The sequence below is a fragment of the Thermobia domestica genome, chromosome 7 (genome assembly GCF_964235325.1).
Source record: "Thermobia domestica chromosome 7, izTheDome1.hap1.1, whole genome shotgun sequence".
Lineage (NCBI taxonomy): Eukaryota > Metazoa > Arthropoda > Insecta > Zygentoma > Lepismatidae > Thermobia > Thermobia domestica.
The window spans coordinates 23,472,103-23,490,123 of NC_137460.1; the positions used below are offsets into that span (position 1 = coordinate 23,472,103).

Sequence of the window (18,021 nt, forward strand, 5' to 3'; positions counted from 1 at the left end):
AGGATCTGCGTTTCAACGATTTTTTTTTTCCTTCCTTCCGCTACGAGGCAAGTTCCAAGACATTTCCGGTAGGTAGGAACGTATCGTACCATCTCTTGATACTTGAACCTGCAGGTGGTTGTTTCTGATAATTTTGTCGGAATTTTCTTCTCTCCAAAACACCAGATTTTAACTCAAAACCACGCCACACATTACGCTTTCTCTTGAGTAAACGCCATCTTTGTCACGTGATTTGCGGTTATGATGTCAACGTTTACATCCGCTCATTGTTGCCAACAAAAATTTTAACATTTCCACTAAACATTACAAACAAAATATAAAATTGTAAGTAGTACTTTCAAAGTTACAGCTTTTTACTTTTTTGCAGGACTTTTGGAAGACTCTATACACTAAATGTGTTACATGAAATGTTACGAAGTATATTCTAACCCTTGTCTGAGGAGATTGTTTTATATGTACACTATTACATATTCGAATGAAAATAAATGTTAAAAAGACAAAAGCCATGGTGATTGGAACGAAGGGGTCTGTGTCAAATATAAAAGTAGGAGGGGAGAAAATAGAACAAGTGAATAGTTTTCGATACCTGGGTAGTATTCTTAGTAATGACATGAAGTGCGAACGTGAAATAAAAGCAAGGATAGGAATGGCGAAAGAAGCCTTTAGGAGGAAGAAAAGTCTGTTTTGTGGGACCTTGAATAAAGAGTTGAGAAAAAAGACTCATAAAATGCTTCGTGTGGAGTGCTGTACTGTATGGGGCGGAAACGTGGACATTACGTAAAGGTGACGAAAATCGACTGGATGCCTTCGAAATGTGGATGTGGAGAAGAATGGAGAGAATTAGTTGGGTAGAGCGGAAAACAAATGAGAGTGTGTTAGAAATGGTGGGTGAGAAAAGAACACTTTTAGATATTATTAGGAAGAGGAAGAGAAACTGGTTGGGACATTGCCTAAGAAGAGATTGTATCATGAGGGACGTGCTAGAGGGTATGGTGACGGGAAAGAGAGGGAGGGGGCGAAGGAGTCTACAATTAATGGATGATATTAAAACAGAAAGATCATACGCGAAGACGAAAAGGTTAGCGGAAGACCGTGGAGCATGGAAGCTTTTCAGCTGCGGCAAGTGACCTGCCAATAAAGGCAGAATACCTTTGATGATGATGACATAATCGAAGAGAAGTATTATTCTTGGTTTCTAGCTTTTACTCAATAAAAAAGCGTCTATAACGTAATTCTGTTCCGATTCATTTTGGAAAACTTCAGAAAATAACTGATGAAAGCAGAAATAGTTGTGGGATGATAGTATTATCCATCACATCAGTCATGGATTACAGATTCAAATTGACACTGTAATGAAATTTTAATTAAGTTTCTCCTAGGAACAAAATCTAGTCTACCATTTTGAGTCATACATGAGTTCACAAATCTTCTTATTGGGTCTTTGTAGCAAAGAAACATAAGCTACTAGGCAAAGTATTGTGTTATATCAACAAATTACGTAAGGAGAACTTGGGGATAATATCAAAATACGAGGGAGAATCAGAAACTAAGGTTACATGGCTGATATTTCTGGAGTTGGTAACTGTACAGTTTCAGCCACCCGCCACCTGCGGTACTAGTTGTAAACACAAATGGCGACTCGTTTGCAAAACTGGTCTCGAGAAGAAGTTCGCTTAGTTATTCGATTTCTGAGGGCGAAACATGTAACCGCGGCTGAAAATCATCGGCAGCTGATAGTTGTTTACGAAGAGATTGTAATATCATCTTTCTTTATGATAACGGGCGCCCGCATGCAGCCCTGAAGACCAACACGCTGTTGAAGCAGTTCCGCCGGGACATCATCGACCACCCTCCCTACAGCCCGGACCTCACTCCAAGCGACTTTCACCTATTCCCTCACTTGGAGCACCTCGGAGGCCATCGCTTTGCTTCAGACGAGGAGATGAAACACTTCTTGACAACGTGGCTGAACACGCAAGGACAGGACATTTATCAGGAGAGAATCTTTCAAATCATCCCTAAACCTATATAAAGACCATGTTGAAAAATAACCAAATGTATGTACTGTCTGTTGGCTGTATTGGTTGTATGAAATATGTACGCGTATCATTACAGTCTTTGTAACATTACTTTCTGATCACCCCGCATAAGTTCCTCTGATCACTTCGGATATCAGAAGTATATTATTTGTTGTGCTGTTGCAATAATTGACTCAGACTTTGATATAAAGGTTGCAATTGTATGTCCCCATATTGTTTGATGCTACTAATTTTCAGCTTATTATAAAAGATTTCAGTCTATCGAGATTTAAGATAATGCAGCGTTCTTGGAATTTGAGCTGTGGTTCTAGAAAGTACGAGTAATTAAAATAGTCTATTGATGTACACATTGGAGAGAATAAAAATAGAATCATGCTATGAACTTTGATTCCTGCATTTTAATTTTAGAAGTAACATTCTAGTTTCCTTTCACAAAAAATATGGACCAACGTTCGGTACGTAAAAATGAACACTTCCGTTTATCATACTTACTGTTTTTATAGGAAATAATGTATTTATTGATATACCTGTGCCTACAAACTTGTTTTTGTATATTTTTAAATTTAATAAATTTGAGATGAGCTGGAGTTCTTTAATGTTTCTAATAGGCATAATGAAAAGGAAAGGACTATTTGTGGTTATTTGTAACAGTTTATATTATTAACTTCAGTTATTTAGCACAGTTAGTTACATAATTGTTCTAAGATTGTCAGAATATCTGATTATTGAACTGCTTAAGATGTAATTCACTCAATGAATGTTCAGTGATAACACAATTTTCCTTAGACTTTTCCAGATTCACCTTCTATTTTTACAATATTTCTTCCCTTTTACATTGAACACACATCCATTTACAATGGCATCCTTGTTTCTTATTATATCTGAACTGCCTAGAAATCTGTCTGGCCACAAAACCTAACAACATAAATGTACAGGTCTGGCCATAAAGAAAAATATCTTCCGTACCGAACCATTGTCCATAACAACATTTACATATTTATACAGATTATCGTTATTATCGTTAAATGTTGTAATTACGGATGTTAAAAAAAAAGTAAGTAAATCTAATCACTTAATTTCTGTGCTTTTTTTCTGTAGACAAAGAAATTTGCCGATGTGATTATTCCCCGTGGAGCAGACAATACCGGTAAGTAAAATATTTATGGTCTCTTTGTATTTTGATGTTGTTTGCTGTCAAAGTTGCTAATTAAATATGTGTAATTGTGTTTACAGTAATGTTTTTTTTTTCTTCTGTTTATTGACGTGCTTTCGATGATGTTATTTTATGTGATAAGATCGAAAAGTTTTGGAGATGATGATTTTTTTTTTTTTTGCTTGAAAGGACAAAGTATATTTTTAAACAGCACCACACTTTCAAATGATAATTTTCTTGCACCTCAGCTTGTATTTCCACTGGTAACAAATGGCACTTAAATGTCATTCTAAAGTGCACTCACAATACAAAATCATAAAGACGAACTTTAAATTACTGTTATTAGTTATCAAATTTGATATTTCGAGTAAAGACGTCAGTCTTTTCACCTACAGAAGGTTGAAGTTGAAAGTGATTGTGTAAGTAAACCAGCATATGTTTTACTTAAACACAGAGAAGTCTGGCACATTTTTCTTTAACAGCTATTAGCCTTTTTTATGTGCTCTGGGTAGTGTTATCGAATGGTTACCTTTAACGTGTTATCGAATGGTTACCTTTAACGTGTGAACTAGTTTGTGTGTTATGACCAACAGTTCAATTATTGCTCATTATAGATTTTTTTTTTAAAAAAAGAAGGACCACTTAAAGAATTGAAAACCTTTGTGAAGTCACGTCCTTCAGTTATTTATCTTGTCAGTCAGTGACAACAGAAATAGTTGCTGAAATCGTTCCAGAAGAATAACCATTTGAGGATTCCCAGGGCACACAAAAAAATCTTACTTTTATTTCAATATTTACATCCACTTTTTAGTTGAACCATAAGGTTGGCGACTATAGTCAATATATGAAACACAATAATTCATAATATAAAATAGATAATTATCTATGCATATGAGTTTACTCGTTTATATAATAATTTGTTAACGTACTCTTTTATTTACTACATATAATATTTAATGTAGTATTAACTGTAATGTTTCGGAATTCCGTGACACCATCCTCAGCAGATCGGACAACTCACTGGCAATCCGAAGAGAGAATTTAATTTTTGCTGGCGACGTGATTTTAGTAACTGTTCTCGGTTCGAATGGAGGCATCTTATTCATATTCATGGATTATAGTGAAGAGACCGGAGACGTGAGCATTGTGTGTGTGTGTATATATATAGTAGCTATTTAGGGGCACATCCATGAATGAGGGCTTATGAGGGCTTGTGATTGGCTGACAGAAAAGCTGGCTTCCTGATTGGCTGAGGGATGCTTGCTCCTGATTGGCTGTTGTTGTCGCTATAAGAAATAGCTATGTTGAATGTGTGTTTTTATTCCTAAGGAGCAAACATCCCTCTGCCAATCAGAAGCCAGCTTTTCCGACAGGCCATCACAAGCCCCTATTCATGGATCTGCCCCTAAATAGTCATTATATATACATGCTCGCGTCTCCGGCCTCTTTATTACGATCCCTGAAGATGAAAGCAATGTCTGCATTCGAAACGTCGGATGACAATATCTTCACTTGGCTGATAGCCCGAGAAGAGTTACTAAAGTAACTGGCAGTCCATCTCATTTCCCGAAATTTCGTCTCCAATATTTGATTAATATCACAAGCAAATTCCTTAAACAGCAATAAAGAATTTCAAAGGAAGAGAATTCTAGCGCAAGAAATTTACATTATTCTATTAATAAGAGTGCAAGAGAAAATTCTGAGAAATGAGATGGATTGCCAGTAAGTTGTCCGATCTAAGAAATGTGCCAGGGAACACCGAAGCAGCACAGCTAATAGTACATTAAATATTAAATGCAATAAGTAGGAGTTCGTTTACAAAATTATCAGGTAAGCTCGTCTTTGCGAAATTTTCATTGTGATGAACACAAGTACCAGAACACAATATTGCAGAAACGATAAATTTCTTCTCAGAACACCGATTAACAGAATAAATGAAGTTGTAAGGTACAACCTGAGGACAAAGACCTACAATTTGTGTGCAAGATTTGCAAAGGCTTGTCTACAATAATCTCCCTGATTTCACTCGTTACTTATGTTAAACGTATAAGGCTCCGAGCATTGAAACACATGGCATAAAAAGAAAACTCCCAAAGTTTTAGGAACAACTGTTACAAATACTCTAGAAGCTCTCCAGTAGTCACAGGGCTACTACACAGCTACACAGTAGTCCCAACTCATCTACACAGGTCGGGGCATATCCTGGGCAACCGTACTCACAGACGCTCTGATACGATTCTTCAGATCATCAAGATTAACTGGCTAGGATGGTTGCCGCAGCACTTTCTACTGCTTCCCTTTATAGTTGATTTACTGGCGCTTCGTTCAAGAGTTTCTCTTATGTGCTGAGCTCCTGCACTCGCCTAGTGGTCAAACTGGTGTACTAAGACCTCTCATGATATCGGATAACAAAACGGTGTTTTTTTTTTTAAAAAATACTTACGCCTAATACTTTTGGTATAAGATGCGCACGAAATCAGAGATAATAACCCTATATATACATGTAAGGTTATATAATGAATTACCAGAAAAGGATGAAAAAATCACACAATAAGTACTGTGTATTGTGAATAGATTATTTTTATCTTATTTCCGGTTTCCGACAAACGAGCCATCTTCTTTAATTAACGTAAAAATTGTTTAAATTTTTAGAGAGCTGGTCTCATTGGGCCAACACGTTGCTTTTCTTAATATTACTGGGTGACTATACAGTCTAAACTAATCAACAGGGCATCGTCTTCATGCAAAAAATGTCCCTATATTTAGCATTCGAAACACACTTCCATAAACGTTCCACCATAAATCTTTACATAGTAATCTAATAATTAGTTTTAACATAGTAATCTTGTATTTGGAATTCTGAGAGAGATTTCAAATACCAATTTCAAAGTTCTTGGGATTGGCAGTATAGTCATCATACTGCAATTACATCTCCCCGAACCCCCGACCCTCCTTATCTAAATCGAGCGTCTCGAAAATGTAATCTAGCCACCAAATAGAACTTAATAACAAAACTGGAGAATCAGTGTGGAGAGTATTACTGAAATAGAGAGAGAAGTGTGATATTTGTAAGGAACTTAGAAAGTTTAAGAATATTGGAAGTATGTACTAGTCCGCGCATTGAACTCTCCACATCCATCCATATGTCATGATTTCTGAGTTGTAAATCGCTCAGAGTGGCAACCCGTTCTATAGTGTGTTGATTTTAGTATTCAGTAATATAGCGGGTTCTTTTTTTTTAAAAAAAAAAAGAAAAAGAAATAAATTCATTTTCCATCTGTAATAATTTAGAATAATATAGTGAAAGTCGACTTTAGAATAATATGAAATGAAACTCAAGAATCTTCAAGAGAAAATGGAGCATAATTATTTGAATTACATTTGTATATGCTGAATATATATATATATATATATATATATATATATATATATATATACATATTGCAGATTATACGTAAGTATAAATTAAATCCTTGTGGGTGTACAATGCTCTTTCTGTCTTCAACAAGGAGAAAATATTGCACTGGAACAGACTTCTGAACTATGCTTCGCTTGTATTAGTTATGTGGTATTTAATATATATAAATATACATACATCGTATGAGTAAGTTTAAGAGATAGTTTCACAAAATCTATTGCAGTTTTGTTCTGTAATATGTAAGTCTGTACCATTTATGTATTTTACACGTTATGCAGTAAAACAGGTTAACTATGCCATTATCTTAATTCCATGGTTGACCAACAGTATATCGTTTAACCATATAGATATTATTCTGGCTTAACTACTACTACAGTTACGTGATCGGCCTTTTTCTGTAAGATGAGGGATGGATGGCTAATAAAAAAACTTACTGTAACATCCGTGTAATAATAAATGTTAACTCATCTGTGTATCCTGTGAACATTTTGGTTATTGTGTAATATTGGTTCTTTCTGGAACCACCTTCAGTATCATTTTTTCGTACTGCATCTGTTTCATTATATAATTATCTCCTAGGAATTTTCCACTGAAAATTCAAAGGAAACGACAATCCGAATATAATAGCCAAAATTTTTCACAGGTTACAGAGATGAGTTTACAGTTTACAAAAGTATTTAAGTTGTATGTATCCTATAGCATCCAATAGTAAATATTCCTATAATAAATTATAACGGTGCAGTTTCAAATAGTCTGTCATCCTTTTTTTCGTGTATAACATTCCGCTGTCTTGCTAAATGCACGACCTGATGAAGGAGCGAGAGTGTGTTGAAACTGTTTTTGTTACAATTTAATACAGGATATTAAGATAAGATTTCTATCTTTTTAGATATTAAATGTGCATTTATCAGTAAATATTAGTTTACTTATCACAGTATTGCGAGCAATGATAATATTTAGCAAGAAATATAAGCAAAAGGCTAGTACTCACCGCTATTATTATTCTAGGAAGCGCTTTCGGAAAACTTTATTCCATCTTCAGCTTAGACACAGTTCGAGAAGGATTTTAAAACATGGGGAAGAAACGTGAATAAGTAAAAAATGGTTAAAAGGATTTTTAAAAAAAATATGAAGCACAAATCATGTTGTCGGAAATGAACTAATATTAATTGCTACTCACTTGTCATTGTTCACTGTTTATTACCTTCCAGACGGCGAAAATTAGTAAAAATTGAGTGTAGGCTTCTTTTTATTGCTATTCATGTTTGGTAGAGAAACCAAAAACGACAGCCGAAATGACAAAGAATCCTATTACATTCATAAAGAAAAAATTATCTTCAGTTTAGATAAAGGAGAGACAAATGTGATTTGGAGCAGTGTTTTACTAGTTATTTCCGCTGTCTGGAAAAAAAACTGCGAACAACAGTGAACAGTAACAAATGATTGGCAATTAATATTAGTTCATTTCCGACAAGAAGATTTGTGCTTAGCATTTTTTTAAAATTCCTTGTAATCATTTTTTACCTATCCACATTTCTCCCCCATGTTTTGAAATCGTCCTCGAACTGTGTCTAGGTTGAAGATGGAATAGAGGTTTTCCGAAAGCGCTTCCTAGATAATACTTTGGTTTGCTGCGGTGAGTACTAAGTAGCCTTGTCCTTATATTTCTTGCTAATTAGTTTATTTGTCCGCTGTATGATTTGAAATCCACATAACTGGATACTAAGTGTAGTGTTATTTAGATGAACCCATGTCTTCATTTTAGAGGGGCTGTGGTTGAAAGAAACTATTAATGTATTTCTTTTATCTTTGGATGGCAATAACAGTCGTCAACAAAAACTGATTCTAATGCACTTTTGTCAGTAACTTCGGAACAGATGGGCGTAACTTTGCTGACACAGTGTCATATTTAAAAGCAGCATTCTTACTTTCCACTAAGTCCTAATTCTTCCCTGCACATCTGGTGCGAGGTATATGTGTGTGTTGTGGTCAACATAGTGTCTACGGGTTATCTTGGAGTTCTTCCGTTTCCTTTCATATCATTATAACAGTTATTAAATGATCATTCACTTCCATTAATCATCAATCTCCATTAGCTTACAGGGCGTAATCGTAGGGCGTAAAAAGAAGTTTCACTAATTTTTTTCCTTCCCCGCATTCATATGATTATTCTCACCTACAGTTGAAAGCTGGGCAAATATTAAAGAATTCTAAAACTTTGAGGGTAGTCATAATTTTAGTCTTATCGAATCACGAACTCAAATTATGTAGTGAATCACCCATTTATTCCAGAATTATTGACACAATTGGAATGGATATCACTTTTGTTCATGACTGCTTTAAAGTGTTCAATGGGAAAAATTTATAGAAACTACTGAAGTTGTTTCCATGAATCTCTATGACCTAATTATAGAAAACAAAACTAAACTAGGTATTAAATATTTTTGAAACTTACGTTTGGTGGAAATCTCTTACGGTTAATTGGAAATTCACTTAAGGAACCGTTAGAAATTTTGTATAGAGTTCTTTCATGCAATCAGTGTTTAAAAATGAATTCATAGTCATAAGTTTCTTAACTAATTCAAAACTTGTCAAGCTACATATAATATATTTGAAGTTCAACGACGTTTTAGCACATGCGGTATGAGACAGTATGTACTATTTAAAATTAGATCCTAACTTTGCACGGGTTTCATTAGAGGCAAGCACCTAGAATCAAATCCGATACCTACGCACATAGAAAGCACACATGTTAGCCACTTAACCAAGAAGTACTTGGGAGCTTCCTCTGCTATGTGTCCTCTCCATTGCACGTAGTCCTAGATTCGATTCCCGGTGGAAGAGCAGTAAAAAAGATCTTGAACGGATTACGTGGTTCGGGTTGCACCTTAAACTATAGTTTGCGTCTGATTCAGCTGCAGTGATGAAAATGGACGCTGTTGTTCAACTAACCAGTCAGATATATGTTTAGCCTGTGGCACGTGAAGTCCATTATTTCCGGTGGTCCGGATTCCACGTTTAAACTGTAGATCCATTCTCATATAACCTCGGTCCTAAGAGGGACACTAAACTTCAATCCAAACGACTAAACAATGAAGGAATAGTTTCGTCCTGTACATTCAATATCCAAATAATGTATTTTCGTTCTAATAGATTAAATTGAAATTGTGGAAGCATTACTTCCATGTCTGTTTTGTTCTTGTATCTAAGGCGAGTGCTGGGCTATATTATCAATGTAATCTCCGGACGATATTTTGGTCACAACTGATTATAAGTTTAATTAACGGAAGTCTTTTATGTAGCCGATAGTTAGCATGTGTGCTTTTAGGACGCGTTGTCCTTAATTCTATTTCTGATGAGAAGCGCAAAGATTTTTTTTATTGAAGGAAAGCAAACTCCAGTCTAGAAGACGGAAATACTAGGTGAAATACTACGCATTATCTTATAATTACATGGGCGCATGGGGGGATATTCAAAATTAACAAAAAATTGGCTACTTACCAATGACTCCTCCCTTGAAAAATTTAAAGATTTTGACGTTTCGGAACTTTGCCACTGAGAAAGGAACCAGCTGAGAGTTCTGAAACGTCAAAATCTTTAAATTTTTCAAGGGAGGAGTCATTGGTAAGTAGCTAATTTTTTGTTAATTACGCATTATCTTGTTCAACATACCCTATCTGGTTGACTTAACCTTTGTGGTTAAAATATACATATGTTCACAAATTCGTTTATATTTAGCAGTCATGGATATATAATTTTATACCGAAAGTGTGTAATTTACTATGAATTAAAATGTGAAAATATATCTCCCACACATATTGTTGAAGGTTTGGAAGTACATAGTGATACAATAGGATGCCAGTCAAATAACTATTTCATTTAACGAATGTTAGGTGCATTTGATGTGCAATTACGTAGGTACCATGTACAGATAGTGTGTACGTAAGTATTCATCATGGAATAAATTTATATTATAAAATTGAAAGTCACTATGTTTGTGACTTAATCTCTTGAACCACCTGACCGATCTCGATCAACTTTCGACATAGATGTGACATTCGGGCGTGGAATGGTTCTCATCATTTCACTTTGACAGTACAACGTAGGGGAGGGAGAAGGGTATATATATATATATATATATATATAAATGAAAGTGACGGTCTTTGTGACTTTATGACTGTTGAACCACCCGACCGATCTCGATCAAAATTTTCAACATAGAGGAGGTTCGGACCTGGGATGTTTATCATACCATTTTGGCGGTGTAACTTATGGAAAGGGGGAATATATTTAAAGAAATGATAGAAAAAGACCAATATTAGTGTCGAATCCATAGTTTTCGGAGTCGCTGAGATAAACAGTGATTCTTCCGATTCCGTTTAAAACCAAGCCACCAGAAATAAAAACAGCATATTTTACGGGTACGAAACTCACAGGGATAAGGAGTAGTGCATTGAAAATTTTTATTTTAACCCAACGAAGCGGGTAATCGATGTTTTTAATAAAACAAGGATTTAAGGGAAGTGATTCTCTTATTCCCTTCTTATACGTGTAAGTGATTCAGGTTTTCTGGGATGGGGTGATTCTACTCACGAAAATAAGGCAGGTATATCTATGAGAAAAAAAATTACCTCTGTGAGTTACGAACTTTTTTTGGGAAACAAATTTGCATAGCAAAGAAGTGACTGTCGCGTTACATTGTGAAACTGGGATAGTCTGTTAGTGGGTTAGTACCAAGAGAGAGATGGGTGGACTCTATTTTGGGAATGCTTAAAAAAAACTGGGTATCTTAACGTTTTTGCTCTAATACCTGTTAATAGATAAACGCAGAGAGACGGACGAACGAACAGTCCTTCGATTAGAAGGAAGAAAAAGAAACCTCATAGTTACACATAGAATAGTTTGGATGTCTGAAATAACTTTACGAAGTAAAACAGGAGTCGAGATATCGACCTCAAAACTGGAAGGGTATGTGGCTTATCAGGGAGCAGACTGGGAGTGATTAACACAGACGCGACAAACTGAAAACCCGGATTTGTGGCCTGGTCCAGTATTACATTTTAACACTGAATATCATTTTAGAATTACTAGAGGAACTAGTGTCGAAAATCTTAAGACACTTCAATTAGTCAGAACGTAGAACAAACTGCGCGAGGCGTTTTTTTTTCACATTGGTATATGTTTGCCGCATAATTATTCACGATTTTCTTTCGAAAAATTCTTTGCTTGTGTCCTGAGATTCTGAGTGAGATAGTTTTGATGTGCAAGTCTAACTTTTTCTCACTTCCTTCATTGCTGTGTCTAAGGTAAATAATGTTTGTGCTTATTCATGAAGTTTGAGTTTATTTCCCTCACACAGTGAGAGATTCATAACTCAGAACCGAAACAAACTTCGACTTTGCTTCATATACTTTTTTTTGGGCTAAGTTTTAACAGTAAAATTATATCCCAAACATTGTAATCGAAATACTTAAGTATCCTGTATTAATCGTTCATTATATGTGGCGATTATTAATTAATTAAAGCCGTTTATTAGTTGCTACCCACGTTACAGTCTATTTCCAGCTTTCATTTTTAGAAAAAGACATTTACTTTATTAAACTTCGAAACGCGCAGGGAATTCATACTAAATATAGGACAAATACCTAGTCGTACCATAAATACTGACACAACATTGGAAGTGAATTATTATGAAAGTGTTAGATATTTTAATATCCTTAATGTATATGTTACTTACAAGTCTAATGGACACACAGCACCATTTATTTTGCAAATTGGTCGCCTTTGGCCTTCGCACAGTCTTTAAGTCTCTGCGTCCATTCATCTATAGAATTACGCACCGTCTCTGTAGGGAAACTCGCCACTGCCTTCATCAGGGAAAGTTTCATACTGTCAATATTGCCATGTCTCTTCGTACAGACCATGTCTTCAAGCACTGACCACAACTTGTAATCCAACTGGTTGAGGTCAGGGTTGATAGCAGACCAATCATCTGGAGCATGAAGTCCTTGACATTTCTCCCCAGCCACTCCAGGGTAGTGTGTGCATAGCGGGCTGGAGCGGAATCCTGTTGAAAGGTCCAATGTGGTTCCTGAACAAAATGCAGGGTGTCTATCGGTCACGAAAGTTAAGAAATCAGAAAATGATCATGAAAGTCACGAAAAAGTTACGAAATTTAGCTTTTGGGTCACGATTTTTTTTTTAACTGTTCAAATGTAAGTATAGATTGGAAAATTTTGTTGTATAAAACGTCAAAGTTCACCACCAAAAAATGTCTATGGTCGGTTTTAGACGCTACCAAATCGCGAGCAAAATACGTTTCTATCGCATGGATGAAAATTCAGGCTAATTCGCATCCAAATTATTAGGAAATATTAGGATGCTTTATGATTTGGTAAAGAAAAAGTCACGAAATTTCATTTTGGAAGTTTAGTAGGCACCCTGAAAATGTCACTCAAAGGCTTCACAACAGAGTTGAAAAAATATTTTTGGACACTGACGTTTTCATCCCTTTTTCACAAAAATGCAGCTTGGTGGTGCCATGATACGCCACTCCCCACCAAACCTTAATTAAGACCGGATAATGACCCCTATGAAATTTTGAAGTTTTCTCGAGCTTCCTGAGAAGTTCACGCATACACTTGGTCACTTTGTCGATTGAAAGCTTCTTCAATTTGAATATCTTTTCATGTGTGAAAAGACTTCTCCTGTGTCCATTGTTTGCGTAATGCTGCAATAGGCGTTTTGCTTTTATCACCCTCTGTTCTTTATGACGTGCATTGAGGAAGTGACCTGTACTTTGCCGGCAAGCCTTCAACCCCAAGACACTTCTTAACACACGAGACATTGTTATTTTGGAAATGTTCAGATCACGAGAAAGCACTGATTGCTTTCGTACAGGATTTCTCTGAATACGGGCCGCCATTGGTTGCACTAACTTTTTGGTTCTTAACGCTGCATGGGCGGCTTTCCTGGGGCGATCATCAACTGCCCCAGTCTTAGTGAATCGCTTGATGGTCCGATACACGAAAGATTTGCTATCAACTTTTTAAGTATTGTGAATATCACGGGAGTGGATTGACACAATTTATGAAGAGCTATTCCTGCCACACGATTTTTGTAATCCCCTCACTCCATAGCTACAAGAACACGCTTTCTCTATGAAAGATCAACTCACAATGATTCACTCCACTCTTGCACAAGCGGGTTGACTGCGACCTTAAAAACTGCATGTGCACCCTGCCTCAAAATTTGTCAGTATTTATGATATGACTAGGTATATAGAGGCAATTTGAGGATATATGTAGAGGCAACAATTTTTATAGAGGCAGTTTGGCTACGAGCATGTAATTTGAAGTACTCACCAACTACCTTTATAAAAATTGTTGCGGAAGTACCGCAGGATTCTGAAACATGAATATTTGGATAGGGTACATACTAGTTCTAAATAAAGTATTGACCCCACTGGAGTGGGTTTCATAGGTTTGAAGCTATGGACCTTTAAACTGCATTTTTTCATGTCTTCGGCAGCCTATAACTGAAAGGAAGCATTTGTGCACCCAGATTAGTCTATACTTTTCGTCTTATCTTGGTGCCAGGAATCACCTCCGAAACGTTGGTGTTGTTTTGAAACACCCTATTTATATATATATAGTTTTTGGCGTCACCATCGGCATTGTTGGTATTTTTTTTTTAAATATATATTTCTTCAAAAGAACTAGTTTACGAACTTATTGTACATATCTATTTAAAAAAAAAAAAAAAAGAGTGGCTCCGGACTTTATTAACAAGTTTCATAACAAATATATTTTGCTTTAAAATTTCTGAAAACTTATATTGGTGAAGGCTAAGAATTACCATATCCATTATTTAACATGCAAGTAATTGTGTATTCATATCGCAGCTTAAACACTGCGTAATGATTTTTTTTCACAGAAAGGAGATTTTTGTTTACTGTGTCAGTAGTTCTATTTGCATGAAGTGGTGTAGGGTTAGTTTGGTTTTAAATGTATGTAATCCAAGTGATATTACAATATTAGGATTTATTATATATTCAGCTGTTTTATTATATTTCCTTCATCTGCCATTACTTAAGAGATGGATTTCGATACTAAGGAATGTGGAACTAACCATTATTTAAAATATTATTACTTTTTTTGAATACGTATTTAAAGTGAAGAAGAAATTAGTAGTATTTTGATACTCAATTGGGAAAACAAATGCATAAAGAAAATTGAATTTTAACGCCCGTGAAATGTCTATCTCTTTGAAAATTACAGCAGTTGTTCAGCAGTGATGCTTAACGTGCTAGTCGCATTGAAATACCGCTTGTCGTGAGGTCAGCGAAGTCGAGTAGTGCCAGGTTTGGCCACAAAAGAGATTGATGATCATTTGTACAATCCGCGGCAAAAAACCTGCAACATGAGGATGTAAGTTTATTGTGAAACTACGCCTAACAGCACAGGGAATGAACATAACGTTAAGTGGAACGAATCACGCCAGGATAAACCTCGGGCTCCTCCCGTGCACACTTATTTTGGAGCAAAAGACTTCGTCATTTCACAATAAACTTATATGGTCATGTTGCAGGTTTTTTGCCGCGGATTGTACAATTAGGAGATTGGCGTTTGTGAAAACTTGGGAAGCTATGTAAAAGAAAAAGTAGCAAAGTCCAGTCTAGAAGGCTGATATGAACGGGTAAAGGAGCCGATGTTGCTGACCACACATCACCCCATAGCCGTGAGAGCCATAAGCTGGCGTGCAGGCTCAGGTCCCCGTAAGACTTGCGCCCAGGACTTGATTTTTCATGCCACCAGTGAACACGAGACAAAGAATTGACTTATATTGTATACTTAAACTCTCGAAGATGGTAACCTTGCTAAGTAGGCTGGATATCATTAAAATTGACCCCTTTGCTACTTAATTTCTTTCGTTTTCCCCGTCTATACCCTACGGCGACGGTCCTAGTGATTTTTATAGACTGAAATATAGGCTCCTTCAATTAATGTAATATGTTGACTCTTTTCCTATATATCAGTTTTTAATAGTAGAATGGTAGAATCCACTTACAGAACATTCGATGTATAATGTGATCAGAAATGCTTTGTTTGAATTGAATCGATGCTGCGAGCCGGGAAGAACTTGGAAGGTGGCTTTATTAAGTTTGGCAGATACGATGGTATTTATCGAGTCCAATAAGTAATTGTATTTATTCGTTACTAAACAACTGGCTTTAGCTAATTAACAATGTGAAAGTAGAATGCGATATTATATATAGCAAAAACGTTGGTTCAAGAACATGTATGAAACCCGCATAAACGTTGGCTGAAAATCAGTTTTTCTTCAAAAATACCTCACCTTTTATTGATTTTTTTGTTTTTCAAAATGTGGGAAATTTTAAGTACGAATTGAAGATTACAGATTGTCAAATATTGACATAGACTAGTATCGATCCATCTCTACCCTTTCTTTCCCTGAATACTTGGATTATTCGTTGATCCCCTAGCATGAACTTTTTCCCTGTTTATTTTTGCCACCTTATAATAAGCTTCAGTATCTGTAGTAGTCTAATCCTGCTTCAGATACCTACTGATGTACTTTTCTAAAAGAAAGAAAAAAGTAAAATGTCTCAGAAGTCCCTGCTTATTTGGATTGAATATATTTTGATTCATTGTGTATTAAGGTCAGTATAGACATTTTCTTAATGGAAGCCTTAATTTAATATATGGATCAATTAAAATATGATAAAGCAGAATTAATTAAAGGATAAAACTTGTCCATTGCGTAAATAATTGGGAGAAAGTGTTGTTCAATATTGTTTTATTTGTCCTATAAAGAACTCATTATCGTTTTTCTGTAAGACGCGTGTTTAGTTTCGAAAACAATATCGAATTACTTCATCTGTACATTTTCATTAAACGATTTTTTCCTCTTTTGTTTCCATAAAAGTCCCGATTGCAGAGTCCATAGATTAGAAATGCAGGCGCGCTTTGAGAAATTCCGCAGTTTTTTCATTATAATGTATGAGTTGAATATATGTAACCAATCTCAAATATTACTTAATTTGTAAACGTACTCTTTTTATTGATTGCATCTAATAAATACGATTTGTGTTCCCTAACATCATCATCAGCAAATCGGACAGTTGTTCACTGGCAGTCCATTTTACTTCTCAGAATTTCCTCTTGCACTACTTTAATACGATAATGTAAATTTATTTCACTTGAATATCTTCTTTTTGGAAAAGATGAAACACCCAAATACGATTGTAGTGCTACTTCATAGTAAGTTGACTAAGTATTTTACTATATAATGTAGACATTTATGTTTTGAAAAAATACTACAGCGAGTTGAAGTAGTATGTATTCGTAGAAGTTCAATGAATAATTAACGTTTAACGTATGGTTAGTTGAGATTTAATGGGTATGTCAGCTTAACGTAGGTTTAAGATTATAATAGCACCTTCATAAAATGCCTTTTGGAAGCTATCAAAATTTCTATAAACTAGCACAAAATTACGCAAATCCTAGTAAAACAAATAAAAAAATAAATTGTATAAGTTTTTCACAATAATTATTTCAGATGTTTCTAGTGCAAGAGTATTATGTGTACATTATCGTAAAATAGTGCCTGGCGAGGAAGGTGCCAGGGAACACCGAAACAGTACATTAAATGTTAGACACAATAAATAAAAAAGAGTACGTTTATAAATTATTGTAAATATGTGTCAATTCATATCCTTAAGTAATTATTATAAATATTCGTGGTATCTTACGGTCAGACGCCAATATGACTTTTTAACGAAGACAAAATGGAATCGTTGAAATAATAAACCATGTACGAAAAGATAATGAATTCATTGTAAGGCGTGGTTAAGTTTGCAGTACCGGCGCCATGTTTGATTTACATGAAGAGACAATAGAGCTCATTTCTGATACGAGAGGTGGTTCGATTCCATGCCACGGTGGACAACATCTTGTCCATGGGCATTCTCCCACACTCCCATTCCATCAAGCCTTTAATAATCATTCTCTGATTATTTTCTCCTTTAGCCTACAGGACATACCGTGGAACGAAAAAAAAAAAACCCTATATAATCACTCATTTATTTATCATAGAGACGAGTGCTTGAGAAACTATTGTTTTTGTTAATATCATAGTGTATTTGAAGACAATTCATATTAAATATAAACGTATAGCATAATTTGTTTTATAGTTCACTAAATTCGTACTTTACACATTTTTACCTCGTGGGAAATGATAAAAATTGAAGTGGCATTTGAATCCACCTGAAGTGGTGAAATATGTAGCTGAGTGTCACTAATTGGGAAATCAGTATATTCACTATGGCTATTCATTTCAGTAGAAAAAGAGAAAAATGCCTTCCAGTAGAATTTACGAGAATTCAAATC

General features: G+C 35.4%; 1 protein-coding gene across 3 annotated transcripts in view; it reads left to right on the plus strand.

The window, feature by feature from the left end:
• Uck (Uridine-cytidine kinase) overlaps window positions 1-18,021 on the plus strand; it is a 144,714-nt gene that overhangs the window by 61,794 nt on the left and 64,899 nt on the right. For all 3 annotated transcript variants that reach the window (XM_081764255.1, XM_081764253.1, XM_081764254.1), the window contains exon 6: window positions 3,138-3,186. In XM_081764255.1, coding sequence (XP_081620381.1) covers window positions 3,138-3,186 — 49 coding nt within the window. The remainder of the gene's footprint in view (window positions 1-3,137; window positions 3,187-18,021) is intronic.